This window comes from Schistocerca serialis, chromosome 1, assembly GCF_023864345.2.
Source record: "Schistocerca serialis cubense isolate TAMUIC-IGC-003099 chromosome 1, iqSchSeri2.2, whole genome shotgun sequence".
In the NCBI taxonomy this organism is placed as follows: Eukaryota; Metazoa; Arthropoda; class Insecta; order Orthoptera; family Acrididae; genus Schistocerca; species Schistocerca serialis.
Genome location: NC_064638.1, coordinates 1,255,017,022 through 1,255,033,257, shown reverse-complemented (window position 1 = coordinate 1,255,033,257; position 16,236 = coordinate 1,255,017,022). Strand labels below are relative to the sequence as shown.

General features: G+C 38.5%; 1 protein-coding gene across 1 annotated transcript in view; it reads right to left on the bottom strand.

Moving 5' to 3' along the window:
* Nucleotides 1-751: 751 nt before the first annotated feature.
* The window catches only part of LOC126456748 (Down syndrome cell adhesion molecule-like protein Dscam2), a 660,038-nt gene continuing 644,553 nt past the window's right edge, over nucleotides 752-16,236 (bottom strand). The window contains exon 35 of the mRNA XM_050092498.1: nucleotides 752-1,080. Coding sequence (XP_049948455.1) covers nucleotides 1,029-1,080 — 52 coding nt within the window. The 3' untranslated portion in view covers nucleotides 752-1,028. The remainder of the gene's footprint in view (nucleotides 1,081-16,236) is intronic.

The following is a 16,236-nucleotide window of genomic DNA, read 5'->3' as shown; positions in this document are numbered from 1 at the left end:
AGCATGTAAGATGTCCTCTCTCTTTTTAGTTGCTTACTGGTATTAAAAAGTTTTGACTTCACTTGAATTCATCAACAATACACCCAGAACAAGTCTTAAAATTATCCCATATACATATCTCTGGTTCAGAATTCAGTTTTAATATGTTACTGTTAACTAATGTGGAATGCAAAGATTGTCCAACTGATTGTTGAGTAGCATGTGTTTGCCTTGAAAAATTTAGTTAACCCCACCAGAGGCAGGAACCTGCCACACATTTGTCTCATCAGCCAAAGTTGAAGTGATATTTAAAATAATGATTATGTGAGGACACATTACAAAAATCTCAGTAAAAATTGTCTGTACTTGAAAGACCTTGTACTGTCATAAAACATACACAAACATGGACAGCTGCTTGACTGTCTTCCACTCATACTGACTCACGTTCCACAGTATCTCCTCCCCCTTCACTTTCTGAAATATCAAGCCTCACTTTTCTCTTCTGACATTTGGTCTATTACTTGTTCCTAGAAATTATTTTCCTCTTGTCTTATTGGTTTGTCCTCCTTTCTGCTTTCATTTGTGTCACTGATGTTTACTCCTTCCACTGTAACCCCCCTCCCCCCCCCCTCCCCCCATTTTTCTCCATAAGTTATTCTTTCCATTTCCTCTTGAGTCTCTGCAGCAAGAAGTGTTGTTCATATGTAGTTTATTTACTTCATACCATTCATCACTAATTTTTTTGTAAGAATAAGTATTCCACTTTGCTGAATATTTTTTGTCACTTTTTTGTCCATATATCTTTGCATCTGTAATATCTTACCACCATTATGAACAGCTTATCATTACATTCATACTCCATGCTGTCTTCGCAACTCCTAATTTATTTCATTAGAGTCAAAGAAGAAACTTGTGATATTATGAAATCATGTCCCTTATGCTAGCCTGCACTTTCTCTGTTGGTTGAAATACATGTCTTCATAGTATGTAGCATTTACCTTTAAGTCCTTATTTATGTCAGGGGTAGATACCTGATTAGTCTTAACTTCTCAAACATGAATCATGTACCATGATTTATCATGGTTCTCCTGTCGCTGGCACCTGTAACAAATAAAGAAAGAATAAAAGTAGAAATAATATACTTCAAATATAATTAACGAGATATTGAAAGCATATTCGTTCAGGCTACACTCATGAGCAATTTAGTTGAGATAGCTGTTATTAAGAGAATGAGTTCCTTTCACTGTAGTGAATGGAATAGGTGGGCATATTGTCAGACCTTATACGGACCTTCGGTGTGACAGACAATGCAGGATAGGCAGTTGCACTGACTTGTATCTTAGCCTTTACAGATTGTGGCTGCCCAAAGCATGGAATTCTCCACCTATGATGCCATGCAGGTGCTTGGCTTTTTTATCACCACAGTGTGTACCAGAAGGATTTGAATTAGGGGAAAACTACCACCAGCAAAGTCAACTGCCTTAGGCAGCAGTGTGTTGAAAATATTGACTATTGCAGGTTGTAATAGATGATACACAGAAGTCAGTGCACCCACGTGTAACTTTTTCTCTAAAAAAGACACAGTACACGAATATTAGCATGGTCACAGGATCATTACCATTGGCCACTCAAAGCATGAGAATGAAAAATGTTGCCTGCACTCACTGGAACACACTGATGGGAATATACAAATACATCAAAAAACCGTATGAGATGATGCATCCGATTTACCAGTAGGGTATCATTTAGGCAGTGGTGGTGGTGGTGGTGGTGGTGGTGGTCTTCTTTGTGTAAGGGATGTTTACAGAGGATGAATCAAGTCCCTGATAGGTCTGCTACTGCCTCTCACCATCAAACAATACAGAATCCTTCCGGCCAGCATAAGAATCTGTTGGTGCTCCTATAGCTGAGCAGTAACTTTATTAAGAAAATGCACTTCTCCATCATTCTGAAATTGTGCCAGAATGGTTTGAAGAACACTTTATGAAATAAGTCCTGTTGAGCAAGTCTTCGTCACCATCAAGCGAGTTGTTTTCATAACTTACAGGAATGAAGACTGGTACCATCATCGACAATCACCATTATTTCTACAGGTGAAAACTCCATCATTTTCAAGGTACAAATAAAACATGAAATCACTGTGCATGACAACCTCCATTGGTGGACCTACTTCAATCGGGAAGCAAAAAAATGACATGCAGAAAGACAACATGCACTGTAAACTAGCACCACCACATAACCAAAGATGACCAATGCCAGATGTTGCCAACAGTGAAATATTAATTAACAGCAGGTGAGCAATCAATGTTAATTCTGTCCCGCTGTTGTTTGACTTGGAAAAGTGTGAGGTACAAGGCACAACTGAAGCAAAAACTCCCTCTTTGATTTATTTCCTTGTCTGGCAGTGCACAGTGAACAAGTGTCAGTGACAGTCCCATTGTAATAGTTTGTGATTTTTAAGAAGTTTGGTAACCCAAATCCATGACTGAAACACAACAGCTCATCTTGTACATATTGTTTTTAGTTTTTTAGCTCATAGCTTTTGTAGTGTAGCTTGGTGCCACCTCCAACGCTACAGTTGCATAGTAGTGTAACCACGTGTAGCCGCATTTGCTTATTGGTTAGCATGCAGATAACTAGTGACAGTAGCAGCCTCATTATTTTCCAGTAGCTTGTGTTTGTGCTTTTAAGAATTTGGTAAAGCAAATTGATGAAAATAGGGCTCATCTGTATTGATCCTTTTCATTCAAATTTTAGTGTTAAGATGGAAAAGGACCCCCTCATGAACGATGGACCTTGCCGTTGGTGGGGAGGCTTGAGTGCCTCAATGATACTGATATACATACCGTAGGTGCAACCACAACGGAAGGGTATCTGTTGAGAGGCCAGACAAATATGTGGTTCCTGAAGAGGGGCAGCAGCCTTTTCAGTAGTTGCAGGGGCAACCAAAACGGCCTTGCTGTTGTGGTACTACGAACGACTGAAAGCAAGTGGAAACTACAGCCGTAATTTTTCCCAAGGGCATGCAGCTTTACTGTATGATTAAATGATGATGGCATCCTCTTGGGTAAAATATTCCGGAGGTAAAATAGTCCCCCATTCGGATCTCCGGGTGGGGACTACTCAGGACATCGTTATCAGGAGAAAAAAAACTGGCATTCTACGGATCGGAGTGTGGAATGTCAGATCCCTTAATTGCACGGGTAGATCAGAAAATCTAAAAAGGGAAATGGATAGGTTAAAGTTTGATATAGTGGGAATTAGTGAAGTTTGGTAGCAGGAGGAACAAGACTTTTGGTCAGGTGAATACAGGGTTATAAATACAAAATCAAATAGGGGCAATGCAGGAGTAGCTTTAATAATGAATAGGAAAATAGGAGTGCGGGTAAGCTACTAGAAACAGCATAGTGAACGCATTATTGTGGCCAAGATAGACTCGAAGCCCACACCTACTACAGTAGTACAAGTTTATATGCCAACTAGCTCTGCAGATGATGAAGAAATTGATGAAATGTATGATGAGATAAAAGAAATTATTCAGGTAGCGAAGGGAGACGAAAATTTAATAGTCATGGGCGACTGGAATTCGACAGTAGGAAAAGGAAGAGAAGGAAACGTAGTAGGTGAATATGGATTGGGGCTAAGAAATGAAAGAGGAAGCCGCCTGGTAGAATTTTGCACAGACCATAACTTAATCATAGCTAACACTTGGTTCAAGAATCATGGAGGAAGGTTGTATACATGGAAGAACCCTGGAGATACTAGAAGGTTTCAGATAGATTATATAATGGTAAGACAGAGATTTAGGAACCAGGTTTTAAATTGTAAGACATTTCCAGAGCAGATGTGGACTCTGACCACAATCTATTTGTTATGAACTGTAGATTAAAACTGAAGAAACTGCAAAAAGGTGGGAATTTAAGGAGATGGGACCTGGATAAACTGACTACTGTATTTACTCGAATCTAAGCCGCACCTGAAAAATGAGACTCGACATAAAGGAAAAAAAATTCCTGAATCTAAGCTGCACGTGAAATTTGAGACTCGAAATTCAAGGGGAGAGAAAAGTTTCAGGCCGCACCTCCAAATCAAAAAAAGGTTGGTCCATTGTAATACGAGACACAATTTAGGTCGAATGAATGACGATATAGCTATAGTAGTTTGGTTCGAGTTGTAAGCTTGGCAGTTAAGCTTTACCAGGTAGCCATTGCTATGCGTCAGGCCCTCCGTCCGTATTTATACGGGTACCCTTCCTTTTTCACGTGCTTCGTCTGGTTTGAATCGATTGCTTATTTTGCTTTGATCTGATCAGTGCCGTTCTCTTTGTTATATGTGTTTACATCACTCTAAGCTGAATATGCATTACTGTACTGTGTCACGCATTGTTTGTTGCATTCTGATAGTGCGTGTTTACGGCCTGTCGTCGCTCGCGGCATGGCTTGCTTTTGTGCGCGCCACCGCCGCTTACAATTAAAAAAAAAAGAGAGAGGAATCGTCTCATTAGCGAAACAATGGTGAGAGACTGCTATTTGTTGTTACTTACACTGCTGCTTTCTTTGATAGTTATTAACAAGAACCAAATAATAGACTGCGTATGATAGTACATGTTCTGAACGAGAGTTAGGCGAAAATTTTTTTCCGTTTGAAAATCTTTGCGGCCGCTTCTTTAGTACATCAAACTCTGCACAGAAATTAGAGTCATCTTAAGATTTAAAAATCTAGTCAGTTGCCGTGCTTCATTTCTGACTGTATCACTATTAGGCGTAAGAATAATACGAATATAAACATGACACGATATGTATATTCTTCCGCGTTTGCTGTTGTCTCACTCTAGTTTCGTAGTTTATTAGGCAGACAGGATTTAAATGAGATAGCAGTAAACATGAAAGAATACATGGCAAAATGTTTCTTTCCTTTCTTATGGTGAAGAGAATACTGCATGTGATTCACATTTTGTCAGGTTCCTATTAGCAACCATCTCTTCTCACAGGTGGAAAAAAATTCAGAACATAGAGTTGGCCATATTGACAAACATCCCAAACAGTCTTGCCAGTCGTATTTTCGTAGTACATTGAAATTCTGCTACATTCGAAGATGAACAATACAGAATTTGTATTTACTTCGATGGATAATGTATGAAAATGCAGTGGTCGAAACTCAGGGCGGAGAAAAAAAGCTCGTCTTCCACCTTTTTTTTAATTTATTTACTGACGCAGAGGTTTTGGCGTCAGTATTTATCTTTGTCCCTACAAAGCATGCCTGTGTAGCGCTACATATTTTCGACGGCAGAAGTTAGTTGTGGCGGCACCTACCAACATTTTTCAGAACTTCCGCTTGCTTTGCACTCGATTCTAAGCCACAGGCGGTTTTTTGGATTACAAAAACCGGAAGAAAAGTGTGGCTTAGGTTCGAGTAAATACGGTAAACCAGAGGTTGTACAGAGTTTCAGGGAGAGCATAAGGGAACATTTGACAGGAATGGGGGAAAGAAATACAGTAGAAGAAGAATGGGTAGCTTTGAGGGATGAAATAGTGAAGGCAGCAGAGGATCAAGTAGGTAAAAAGACAAGGGCTAGTAGAAATCCTTGGGTAACAGAAGAGATACTGAATTTAATTGATGAAAGGAGAAAATATAAAAATGCAGTAAATGAAGCAAGCAAAAAGAAATACAAACGTCTCAGAAATGAGATCGGCAGGAAGTGCAAAATGTCTAAGCAGGGATGGCTAGAAGACAAATGTAAGGATGTAGTGGCTTATCTCATTAGGGGTAAGATGGATACTGCCTACAGGAAAATTAAAGAGACCTTTGGAGAAAAGAGAACCACTTGCATGAATATCAAGAGCTCAGATGGAAACCCAGTTCTAAGCATAGAAGGGAAAGCAGAAAGGTGGAAGGAGTATATAGAGGGCCTATACAGGGGCGATGTTCTTGAGGACAATATTATGGAAATGGAAGAGAATGTAGATGAAGATGAAATGGGAGATATGATACTGCGTGAAGAGTTTGACAGAGCACTGAAAGACCTAAGTCGAAACAAGGCCCCGGGAGTAGACAACATTCCATTAGAACTACTGGCAGCCTTGGGAGAGCCAGTCCTGGCAAAACTACCATCTGGTGAGCAAGATGTATGAGGCACGCAAAATTCCCTCAGACTTCAAGAAGAATATAATAATTCCAATCCCAAAGAAAACAGGTGTTGACAGATGTGAAAATTACCGAACTATCAGTTTAATAAGTCACAGCTGCAAAATACTAACAAGAATTCTTTACAGTCGAATGGAAAAACTGGTAGAAGCCGACCTCGGAGAAGATCAGTTTGGATTCTGTAGAAATGTTGGAACACGTGAGGCAATACTGACCGTACGACTTATCTTAGAAGAAAGATTAAGGAAAGGCAAACCTACATTTCTAGCATTTGTAGACTTAGAGAAACCTTTTGACAATGTTGACTGGAATACTTTCTTTCAAATTCTGAAGGCGGCAGGGGTAAAATACAGGGAGTGAAAGGCTATTTACAGTTTGTACTGAAAGCAGATGGCAGTTATAAGAGTCGAGGGACATGAAAGGGAAGCAGTGGTTGGGAAGGGAGTGAGACAGGGTTGTAGCCTTTGGCCTGCCCGATGCTATTCAATCTGTATATTTAGCAAGCAGTAAAGGAAACAAAAGAAAAGTTCGGAGTAGGTATTAAAATCCATGGAGAAGAAATAAAAACTTTGAGGTTCGCCGATGACATTATAATTCTGTCAGAGACAGCAAAGGACTTGGAAGAGCAGTTGAACGGAGTGGACAGTGTCTTGAAAGGAGGATATAAGATGAACATCAACAAAAGCAAAACGAGGATAATGGAATGAAGTTGAATTAAGTCAGGTGATGCTGAGGGAATTAGATTAGGAAATGAGACACTTAAAGTAGTAAAGGAGGTTTGCTTTTTAGGGAGCAAAATAACTGATGATGGTCGAAGTATAGAGGATATAAAATGTAGACTGGCAATGGCAAGGAAAGCGTTTCTAAAGAATAGAAATTTGTTAACATCGAGTATTAATTTAAGTGTCAGGATGTCGTTTCTGAAAGTATTTGTATGGAGTGTAGCCATGTATGGAAGTGAAACATGGACGATAAATAGTTTGGACAAGAAGAGAATACAAGCTTCCGAAATGTGGTGCTACAGAAGAATGCTGAAGATTAGATGGGTAGATCACATAACTAATGAGGAGGTATTGAATAGAATTGGGGCGAAGAGGAGTTTGTGGCACAACTAGACTAGAAGAAGGGACCAGTTAGTAGGACATGTTCTGAGGCATCAAGAGATCACAAATTTAGCATTGGAGGGCAGCGTGGAGAGTAAAATTCGTAGAGGGAGACCAAGAGATGAATACACTAAGCAGATTCAGAAGGATGTAGGCTGCAGTAGGTACTGGGAGATGAAGGAGCTTGCACAGGATAGAGTAGCATGGGGAGCTGCATCAAACCAGTCTCAGGACTGAAGACCACAACAACAACAACATGGAAAAGGAGTAGGCTTGCTGTGTGGGGAAGCAGGAAGAGTTGCCACAAATCACAAACAGCTGAAAATAATATTGGCCATGTTACCCATGTGCAGGCTGCTGCCTTGGGATGTAGTGTCAGAGGAGAAATGGGGGCATTGCATAGGCCACTTTAAGAGTTGTTCATTTTGCTCATGGTCTCCGCTACTGAGGCACCTTCCAGTGTACCCAGCACAGGAAACTGATCACCTTGGTTTGAGGGGCAGGTTGTAACATAATTGCATTGCTCACTGTGAAGTGTGAATGTGGGTACTGGCCACCTGGCCTCTTACATTCGCCCTAAGACTGGACGCTCCTTTAGCAGGGTGCAAGCAGGTGCATGGATGGAGGGATTTTCTATTTATCAATAGTTCCAATGTTAGGCGTGTTATGGAGCCATGTGGAATGTGCATATTTTTGGCCTTGTATCTACAAACTAGTGAGACTTAATTTACAGTGTTAGTATAAAGACAAGATTAGCAGTTGCAATATCGTTGTAGCTACTGAAGTTAATAAATCCATCAAGAAGGCTAGGAGAGCTCTAAACTGGAAAGAGCAGATAAGCAGTTGTTAGAGATCAATGAATGAAGCATACAACTTCCACTACTATACGAGCATCAGATCTTGTCAAGAAATGGAGAAAACCCTGGTCCTATATACAATCGCTAAACAAATCAAAGGCTTTTCAATCACTCATCAACTATTTTGGTGTGGAAATAGAAGTCAGCAAAAGGAAAGCTGAAGTTTTAAATTCAACATTAAAAAATTCTTCACTTCAGAGGGTGATGCAGACATACCACAGTTTTGCCACCTAACAAACACCTATATTTTGACAAAAGAAATAGGTAGCCCTTGCACTGAAAAGTGGATGAAAGAGTTGAAAATAAATATGTTTCCATGTTCAGATGAAAGTCCAGTTTGGCATTGGCCCTCTCACCCACTGCAAAGTCCCAAACAACCAGAAAATGTGCAGGTGACTCCCGTGTGTAAGAAAAGTAAAAGCTCGTTTACCCTTCTTATACATAGTAGTCACAAAATTACATACCAATATCCTTAATCTCAGTTTGCTATGGAATTCTTGAGCATCATTCATGCCAAACTTAGCTTGACTTTTTCTCCTATGGCACCGTGTGAGTTATGAATAAAGAGAAAGACAGATTTAATATTGCTAGAGTTTTGGAAAGCATTTGACACTGTGCAACACTGCAGATAACTTTTAACGAAGGACAAAGCATATGGAATAACTTCTCAGGTATATAATTTGAAGACTTTTTAAGTAGTAGAACCCAATACCCACCATAGTAGTAGAAGTTTATATGCCATCTAGTTCCATAGTTGATGGAGAGATTGAAAGAATGTATAGTATGATGAGATAAAGTAAATTATTCAGATAGTTAGGGGGGGGGGGGGGGGGAGGATTTAACTGTGATGATGGGTAGCTGGAATTATATTGTATGAAAATTTAAAAGAACACGGGCTGAAGGAAAGGAATGAAAGACATAACCGTCTAAGAGAATTTTGTGCAGACCATGATTTAGTTTGACTAAATCCATGCCCAACTGTTTGGAGACGGTGTGTATGTGAAATGGCCAGCATGATGCCTGGGACATTTGCAGTACAAGCCGACATGCTATAGCTTTGTAGTATAATATCTTAAACAATACTTCAAAAAATAAATATAAATATAGCTTTGTAGTATAACATCTTAAACAATACTTCAAAAAATAAATATAAGTTTTTACACAGAAACAATAGCTTAATAGAAATTATAATATTTCCTTCAGAAGGAGTGTAATTACATGACACCTAAACGTAGATATTGTCAATAAAAATATAATTACAAGAATAAATGCTCCATTTTAACAAATTTCTGATAGGAAAATACCTACAACTCTAAAATTTAGTAGTTTCGAAAGCATTGTGGTAGATGCATTGCCACTTTACACTCCACGCATTACCACATGATTTTGCTTCACTCTTTGTGTTTCGTGCAAACTTTACAAGTTCTTGTAGGATCTTTTGCACTGAGTTGACATAGTTTTGGAAACGAGCCCAATATTTCCTATGAAGTTGAATAGGTGTTTCTCCTAATGATGATTTTTTTTTTTTTTTTTAACTCCAGAAATAGACATTTTTTTAACATTACCTTTGCTATTCAAAGTAATCATCAAATATTTCTTTCCTCTAACTATAAATTGTTTTTTGGATAATGTACATGTTTAATAGAACCATATTTGGCAATATAAAAAAAGTTGGGCCCAACTTTTTTCCCCACATGTGTGACTCTTGATGTTTACATTTGGTTCAAATTTATTTGCACGAGTCAGACTTGTCAAAGTACAGCATGGGGTTTGAGAATCATAATGGAAGGTTGTGTACATGGAAGAGACATGGGGACACTGGAAGGTTTCATGTTGATTATATGATGGTTAGACACAGATTTGGAAATAAGACATTTCCAGTGGTAGATGTGGACCCTGACCACAATTTGTTGGTTATGAACTGCAGATTGAAACTGCAGAAATTGAAAAAATTAGGAAATTGAGGAGGTGGGACTTGTTTCAATTGAAGGAACCAGGGGTTATTGAGAATTTGAGAGGGAACTTTAGGCACCATCAGATTGAAGTAGTGGAAAGAGAATAAAAGGTGAATGGGTAGCTTTGAGTGATGGAATGGGAAAGGCAGGTGGGGAGGTAAAATGAGAAGGCATTGTAGAAATCCTTGGATTACACAGGAGATATTGACTTTTAATTCATGAAAGGAGAAAATATAAAAATGCAGCAAATTAAGAATTCAAAAGGGAATACAGACTTTTCAAAAATGAGATAGACAGAAAGTGTAAAATGGCTAGAGGACAACTGCAAGGCTGTAGAAGCTTGCATAATGAGAGGAAAGATAAATGTTGCCAATAGGATAAGAGAAGCAGCTGAATGAGCATCAAGTGCTAAGGTGGCACACCATTATTAAGCAGAGAAGGAAAAATTGAAAGGTGGAAGATATATATGGAGAGTCTATGTAAGCAAAACAAATTAGCAATATTACGGAAAGTTTCTGAAGAAGAGAAATTTGTTAACGTTGAGTATAGATTTAAGTGTCAGGAAGTCATTTCTGAAAGTATTTGTATGGAGTGTAGCCATGTATGGTATTGAAACATGGACAATAAATAGTTTGGACAAGAAGAGAATAGAAGCTTTTGAAATGTGGTGCTACAGAAGAATGCTGAAGATTAGATGGGTAGATCACATAACTAATGAGGAGGTATTGAATAGAATTGGGGAGAAGAGGAGTTTGTGGCACAACTAGACTAGAAGAAGGGACCAGTTAGTAGGACATGTTCTGAGGCATCAAGGGATCACAAATTTAGCATTGGAGGGCAGCATGGGGGTAAACATCGTAGAGGGAGACCAAGGGATGAATACACTAAGCAGATTCAGAAGGATGTAGGTTGCAGTAAGTACTGGGAGATGAAGAAGCTTGCACAGGATAGAGTAGCATGGAGAGCTGCATCAAACCAGTCTCAGGACTGAAGACCACAACAACAACAATTACAGAAAGAGGAGCAGAAGTAGGTGAATGTGAGAATGAGGATATGATGCTACAAGAAGAATTTGATCAAATTACTTAAGTGGAAACAGAATTGGATCAGAATTATTGAGATTCTTTGGGGAGCCAGCATAAAAAAATTATTCCGCCACTTGAGAAAAGAGAGAGGTGAAATATCCTTATCTTTCAGGGAGAATGTGTTAATTCCAATTCCAAAGAAGACAGGTGCTAATAAGTGTGAATATTACCGAACCATCAGTTTGATGAGTCATAGTCGCAAAATATTGACATGAATTATTTATAGATGAATGGAAAAACTTACAGAAGCTGACCTCATAGAAAATAGTTCAGAGAAACTTAGGAATGTGTGAGGTCATACTGACAATATGCTTATCCTAGAAGGGAAGCAAATCTAAGCCTACAGCATATGTATGTTTAAAGAAATTCTGAATGCAGCAGGGTTAATGTACAGGCAACAAAGGGTTAGACTACAGTTGTCAGTGTCAAAGATCATAAAAGGGACGCCATAATTGAGGAATGTGTTCCCACTGTTATTCAATTTGTACATTGAGAAAGCTGTGAAGGATACCAAGGAGAAATTTGGAAAGGATATTAATGATGAGGGAGAAGAAATAAAAATCATAATGACACTAAAAGTAGTACATAATATTTGCTATTTGGGCAGCAAAATAACTGATGATGATGGCCAAAGTGGAGAGTGTGTAAAAAGCAGATTGGAAATAGCAAGAAAAGTGTTTTTGAAAAGTAGAAATTTGTTAGTATCTAATATCAATCTAAGTCATATAAAGTCTTTCCTGAAAGTATCTGTCTGAAGAATACATACATAGAGAAGTGAAATATACACGAGAATAGAAGTTTTTGAAATTTAGTGCTATAGAAGAATGCTCAGGATTGTATAGGTAGCCCGAATAACTAACAAGGAGATAATGAACAGAATTGGGGAAAAAAGAAGTTTATTGCACAATGAGATTAAAAAAAAGAGATCAGTTTGTAGGATACACCCTAAGGCATCAAAGAGTTGTCAATTTGGTAATGGAAGGAAGTGTGGGAGTTAAAAATTGTGGAGAAAGGCCAAGGGATGAATACAAAGAGCAGGTTCAAATGAATGTAGGTCACAGTAGTAGTGTGGGGATGAAGAGGTCTGCACAGAATCGACTGGTATGGGGATCTGCACCAAAACATTCTTCAGAGGGAAGATGATAACAACAACAACAACATGTCTTGCGGATGCTGAGTGCTCATTGGAGACAAAGATATCATCAGGAGGAAGACATTGAAGCAATCCAGATGCATGGTGCTAGATTTGTGAGCAGTTGGTTTAATGAACAGAGGAATATTACGGAAATGTTCTGTGAACTTAAATGGAAATACCTGCAGGGAGGGGGGGGGGGGGGGGGTGGGGGGGGGGGGGGGGGGAGAGAAGACATTCTTTTTGCAAAAAAATATTGAGAAACTTTAAAGAAGTGACCATCATTAGAAACTGAAGAAAAATTCTACTGCCATCAATGTACATATCATACAACAACTGCAAAAGAGCTCATATGGAAGCATGCAGCCTATAATTTCTCCCTCGTCCATTTGTGAGTGGAACAGTAAAGGGAAAGATTAGCTGCATGATGCTTGAAAACTCTGTTATGTAGAGGCAGATGAAGTTACTTGTTAATTTAATCTCCTTGATAACACTATCCCAAATGGAAGGGTACACCAGAATCTCTTTGTTGTTGTACTCCATCAGATGACAATGCAATGTTCTGCAATTGCAGATTTGCTCATCTGTTGTACATGTATGATGCTTATGTTCTATATAATGGGACCTCCATGGTGCTGATCATCTGACCAATGCATGGCATACCACAACTTCGTAGGAGATGGCATACACCTTGTTAAGTCGACCAACATGATTTTTGTAGTCACTTTTCCATCACCTCTTTAGCAACACATCAGTTTTAGTTGTAAAGCTGAAAATCTTAATGAGTGCTGGATTGTGCTTGCTCAACAAATGTACAAAATACCACAATTTTGGTTTCACTTTTTGACGGTTTCATAATCCTCAGAGTCCTATTGTTGGTACGATGACCTGTTTCTTAACTTCATAAGATAAGCCAGGTTGGTACTTGGCAGAATTCATCAGATAAATTGTAAAGTAGTTCAAGCACAACTGTTCAGAGATATGCATGAAGACTCAACACCTGGCATAACAAGTTCTCAAGACAAAATGATTACTTGTGGAACAGTACATTGTTCGTATTAAGACCAAACATCACAAAAAAATACTGTCTTGCAGAATTTTCTCAAAGGAAGTCCCACAGAAGTCCCACAACAATATTTCACTCAGCACACTCATTAACGAAGATCAATGTGTCCAACAATCAACTGTTCCAGTGGCAATGAAGGTTCAACATCCCTCCAAACCACAACAAAATTTAGTCAAATATTCATCAACCTGAATTAAAGAAAACACTTGTAAGTTCCTAGGCATCGAAACTACTGATTTTTCATGGACTCTGATAGGCGTATTTTCACAGACATGTTACACATAACCATTTCATGAGTAATTACCAGGAGCAAACCTGACATCAATGTTAATCGTTTATTCACTACTGGAACTTTCACACAGATAGCATGAAGTTACTTGCTGGTCACAGATTGACTATTTTGGGTGATGTCTGACTATTTAAAGACTGGTGTATGAATAAATTATTATTCAGGAACTGTATGATGACTTGAAAAATTGATAGGGTGGATTTTACTATTCAGGATGGACTACAAGTATTGATAAAAATTTTGTTTTTTGAAATATGTGGTGGTATAGACAATTAGAAAAGTTCATGAAACCATTTTGCATGTCCACATTAAAAATATCCTGTTTATGAGTAAAAATACAATACTGAAAATATGGTAAATTGTGCAAAAATCTGAACTTATGGGTTACTGTAATTGATTAATGAAGTATGCCACCTTGTGCAGAAAAATTAGTATAATGGCAAAGAGTGGAATCTAACAAGCACAAGGGCAAAATATGCAATGGAAAATGGGCCTACTTCTGAAATTTGATGTTAGTTATTTTGTAAGTTAATTATTGTCCCAGGATTTTAACTATGTTACTGAAAAGTCGTAATGCCAGTCTTTACAATGAGTGGTGTCATCATTATCCAATCAATTTATTAGCTCAAAATGTTATGTACTATTATAGATTCTCTAATTAACCACAATTTCTGGTAAACATGGTTTGGAATAATATAATTAATTTTGTTTGAATCAGATAATCTGAGAGGACAGTTGTAATAATGAGATCTGATGTAAATAACAAACGGATAGACTCGTGCCTACATCATGCATGCATATTACAGAAAACTGGAACCAAATAACACTTAGAAATAGAAAAGAAGAAAAATAATTATTAGTAGTAGTACAGTTGTAACTAAAACAGATGGGAGATGCCAGCCTGATTTTCTCAGCCTATCTTAAGCAAACCAAGATCATTCTTCACAACCCCTAAAAGGGCTCTAATCCTAGATGGTGGTGTGGAAACACTTTACACTGTGTTCTCTCAGAAAATGTACATCCTTTTGGAAGCCACATGTTGTTATCATCTCTCACCTGGAGCTCTGCCGTGCAGAACTTGCATTTTGTTTATGGATCAGCGATTTTCATACTGAGAAGAAAAATAATTATTAGTAGTAGTACACTTGTAACTAAAACAGATGGGAGATGCCGGCCTGATTTTCTCAGCCTATCTTAAGCAAACCAAGATCATTCTTCACAACCCCTAAAAGGGCTCTAATCCTAGATGATGGTCTGGAAACACTTTACACTGTGTTCTCTCAGAAAATGTACAGTCCTTTTGGAAGCCACATGTTATCATCATCTCTCACTTGGAGCTCTGCCGTGCAGAACTTGCATTTTGTTTATGGATCAGCGATTTTCATACTGAGTGGGGTAATACATTACCACAATAACCATGTGCATGCATTGTCGTGACAATTCATAGGGCAACAGACATTTGGTTTGTCTTTCACTATAACCCCTCTGGTGAAAGGCAACTGCAAGAGGGGTATAATAATAACTACACTTAGCTCAACAGCCTGGTGCAAGTCTTTGGATTGTGTGCTACTTTGGTAACCTGCATTTCTTTCACTTACCTCAGTAGGCCTAGCAAGGAAAGGGGACCTATTGTTTAACATGGAAACTGATCCATGTGCCAATCGTGGAAAATATTCATATCATTGAGAGGTGAAGGCTGGGTTAAAGTCAAAAGCGGAATATTCTGTCAACCAACCAGGACACTTCAGTTACTAGGCATGTGCTTTATGATTAGACCCCCAAGCCTGACAGACAAGGTGTGAAGTATGCCTTTATGCTGAGATAGAGCCAACTATTACCTTGAATATACAAGTCAGTGAGAGTTGGTTTTCTGCAAACAGCGTGTCTCAGTTTACCATCATTCTTCCTCTTGACCAAGACATAAAAGAAGGGAAGGCAACCATCCCTTTCACCTCCTTAGTAATTCAAAAGTTTAGTTGTATTGAAGTGAGATGTTATAAACAGCTGTGGAAATTCTTATTGCTACAAGTCCAAATAATAAAAGCCCAGAACTTCATGGCAGATCAAATCTGTGTGCCAGACCAAGATTCAGAGTAGGGAGATCTGAGTTCGAGTTCGAGCACGAGTCTTGGTCCAGCGCACAGTTCTAATATGCCAGGAAGTTTCATATTAGTGCACATGCAGAGTGAAAATTTCATTCTGGAAACAAAAGTACCATCTACATGTCTAAAAAAGCATGCAGGTTTCAATCCCACTGACTCCAGAACACATTACTTGAAATCTTCCGTGAGAAACACAACAATAGCTAATAAAGGGTTCCTCTTCAGAACTATATCTGACTGCTCATAGAAACTGTATCTGAGTAAAACAAAATTGGAAATCAACACATGTCAAAATAGGTTAGTTAATTCAACATAAAATGAAACCCCAATTAACCATAATGAATCCAACAAGAGTTTGAGTGAAGAGAAACAGAGACCACATCAAAACTTACAAATAAATTACAGTTAGTCAAAATCAGTCCCTGTAATCACTCTGAAATGTACCAAATTATTTATGGGGCATATACACTGCCCTACTAGTGAGCTCAATAGAGTAACAAGGTGTGCTACATGATATGTCTGAA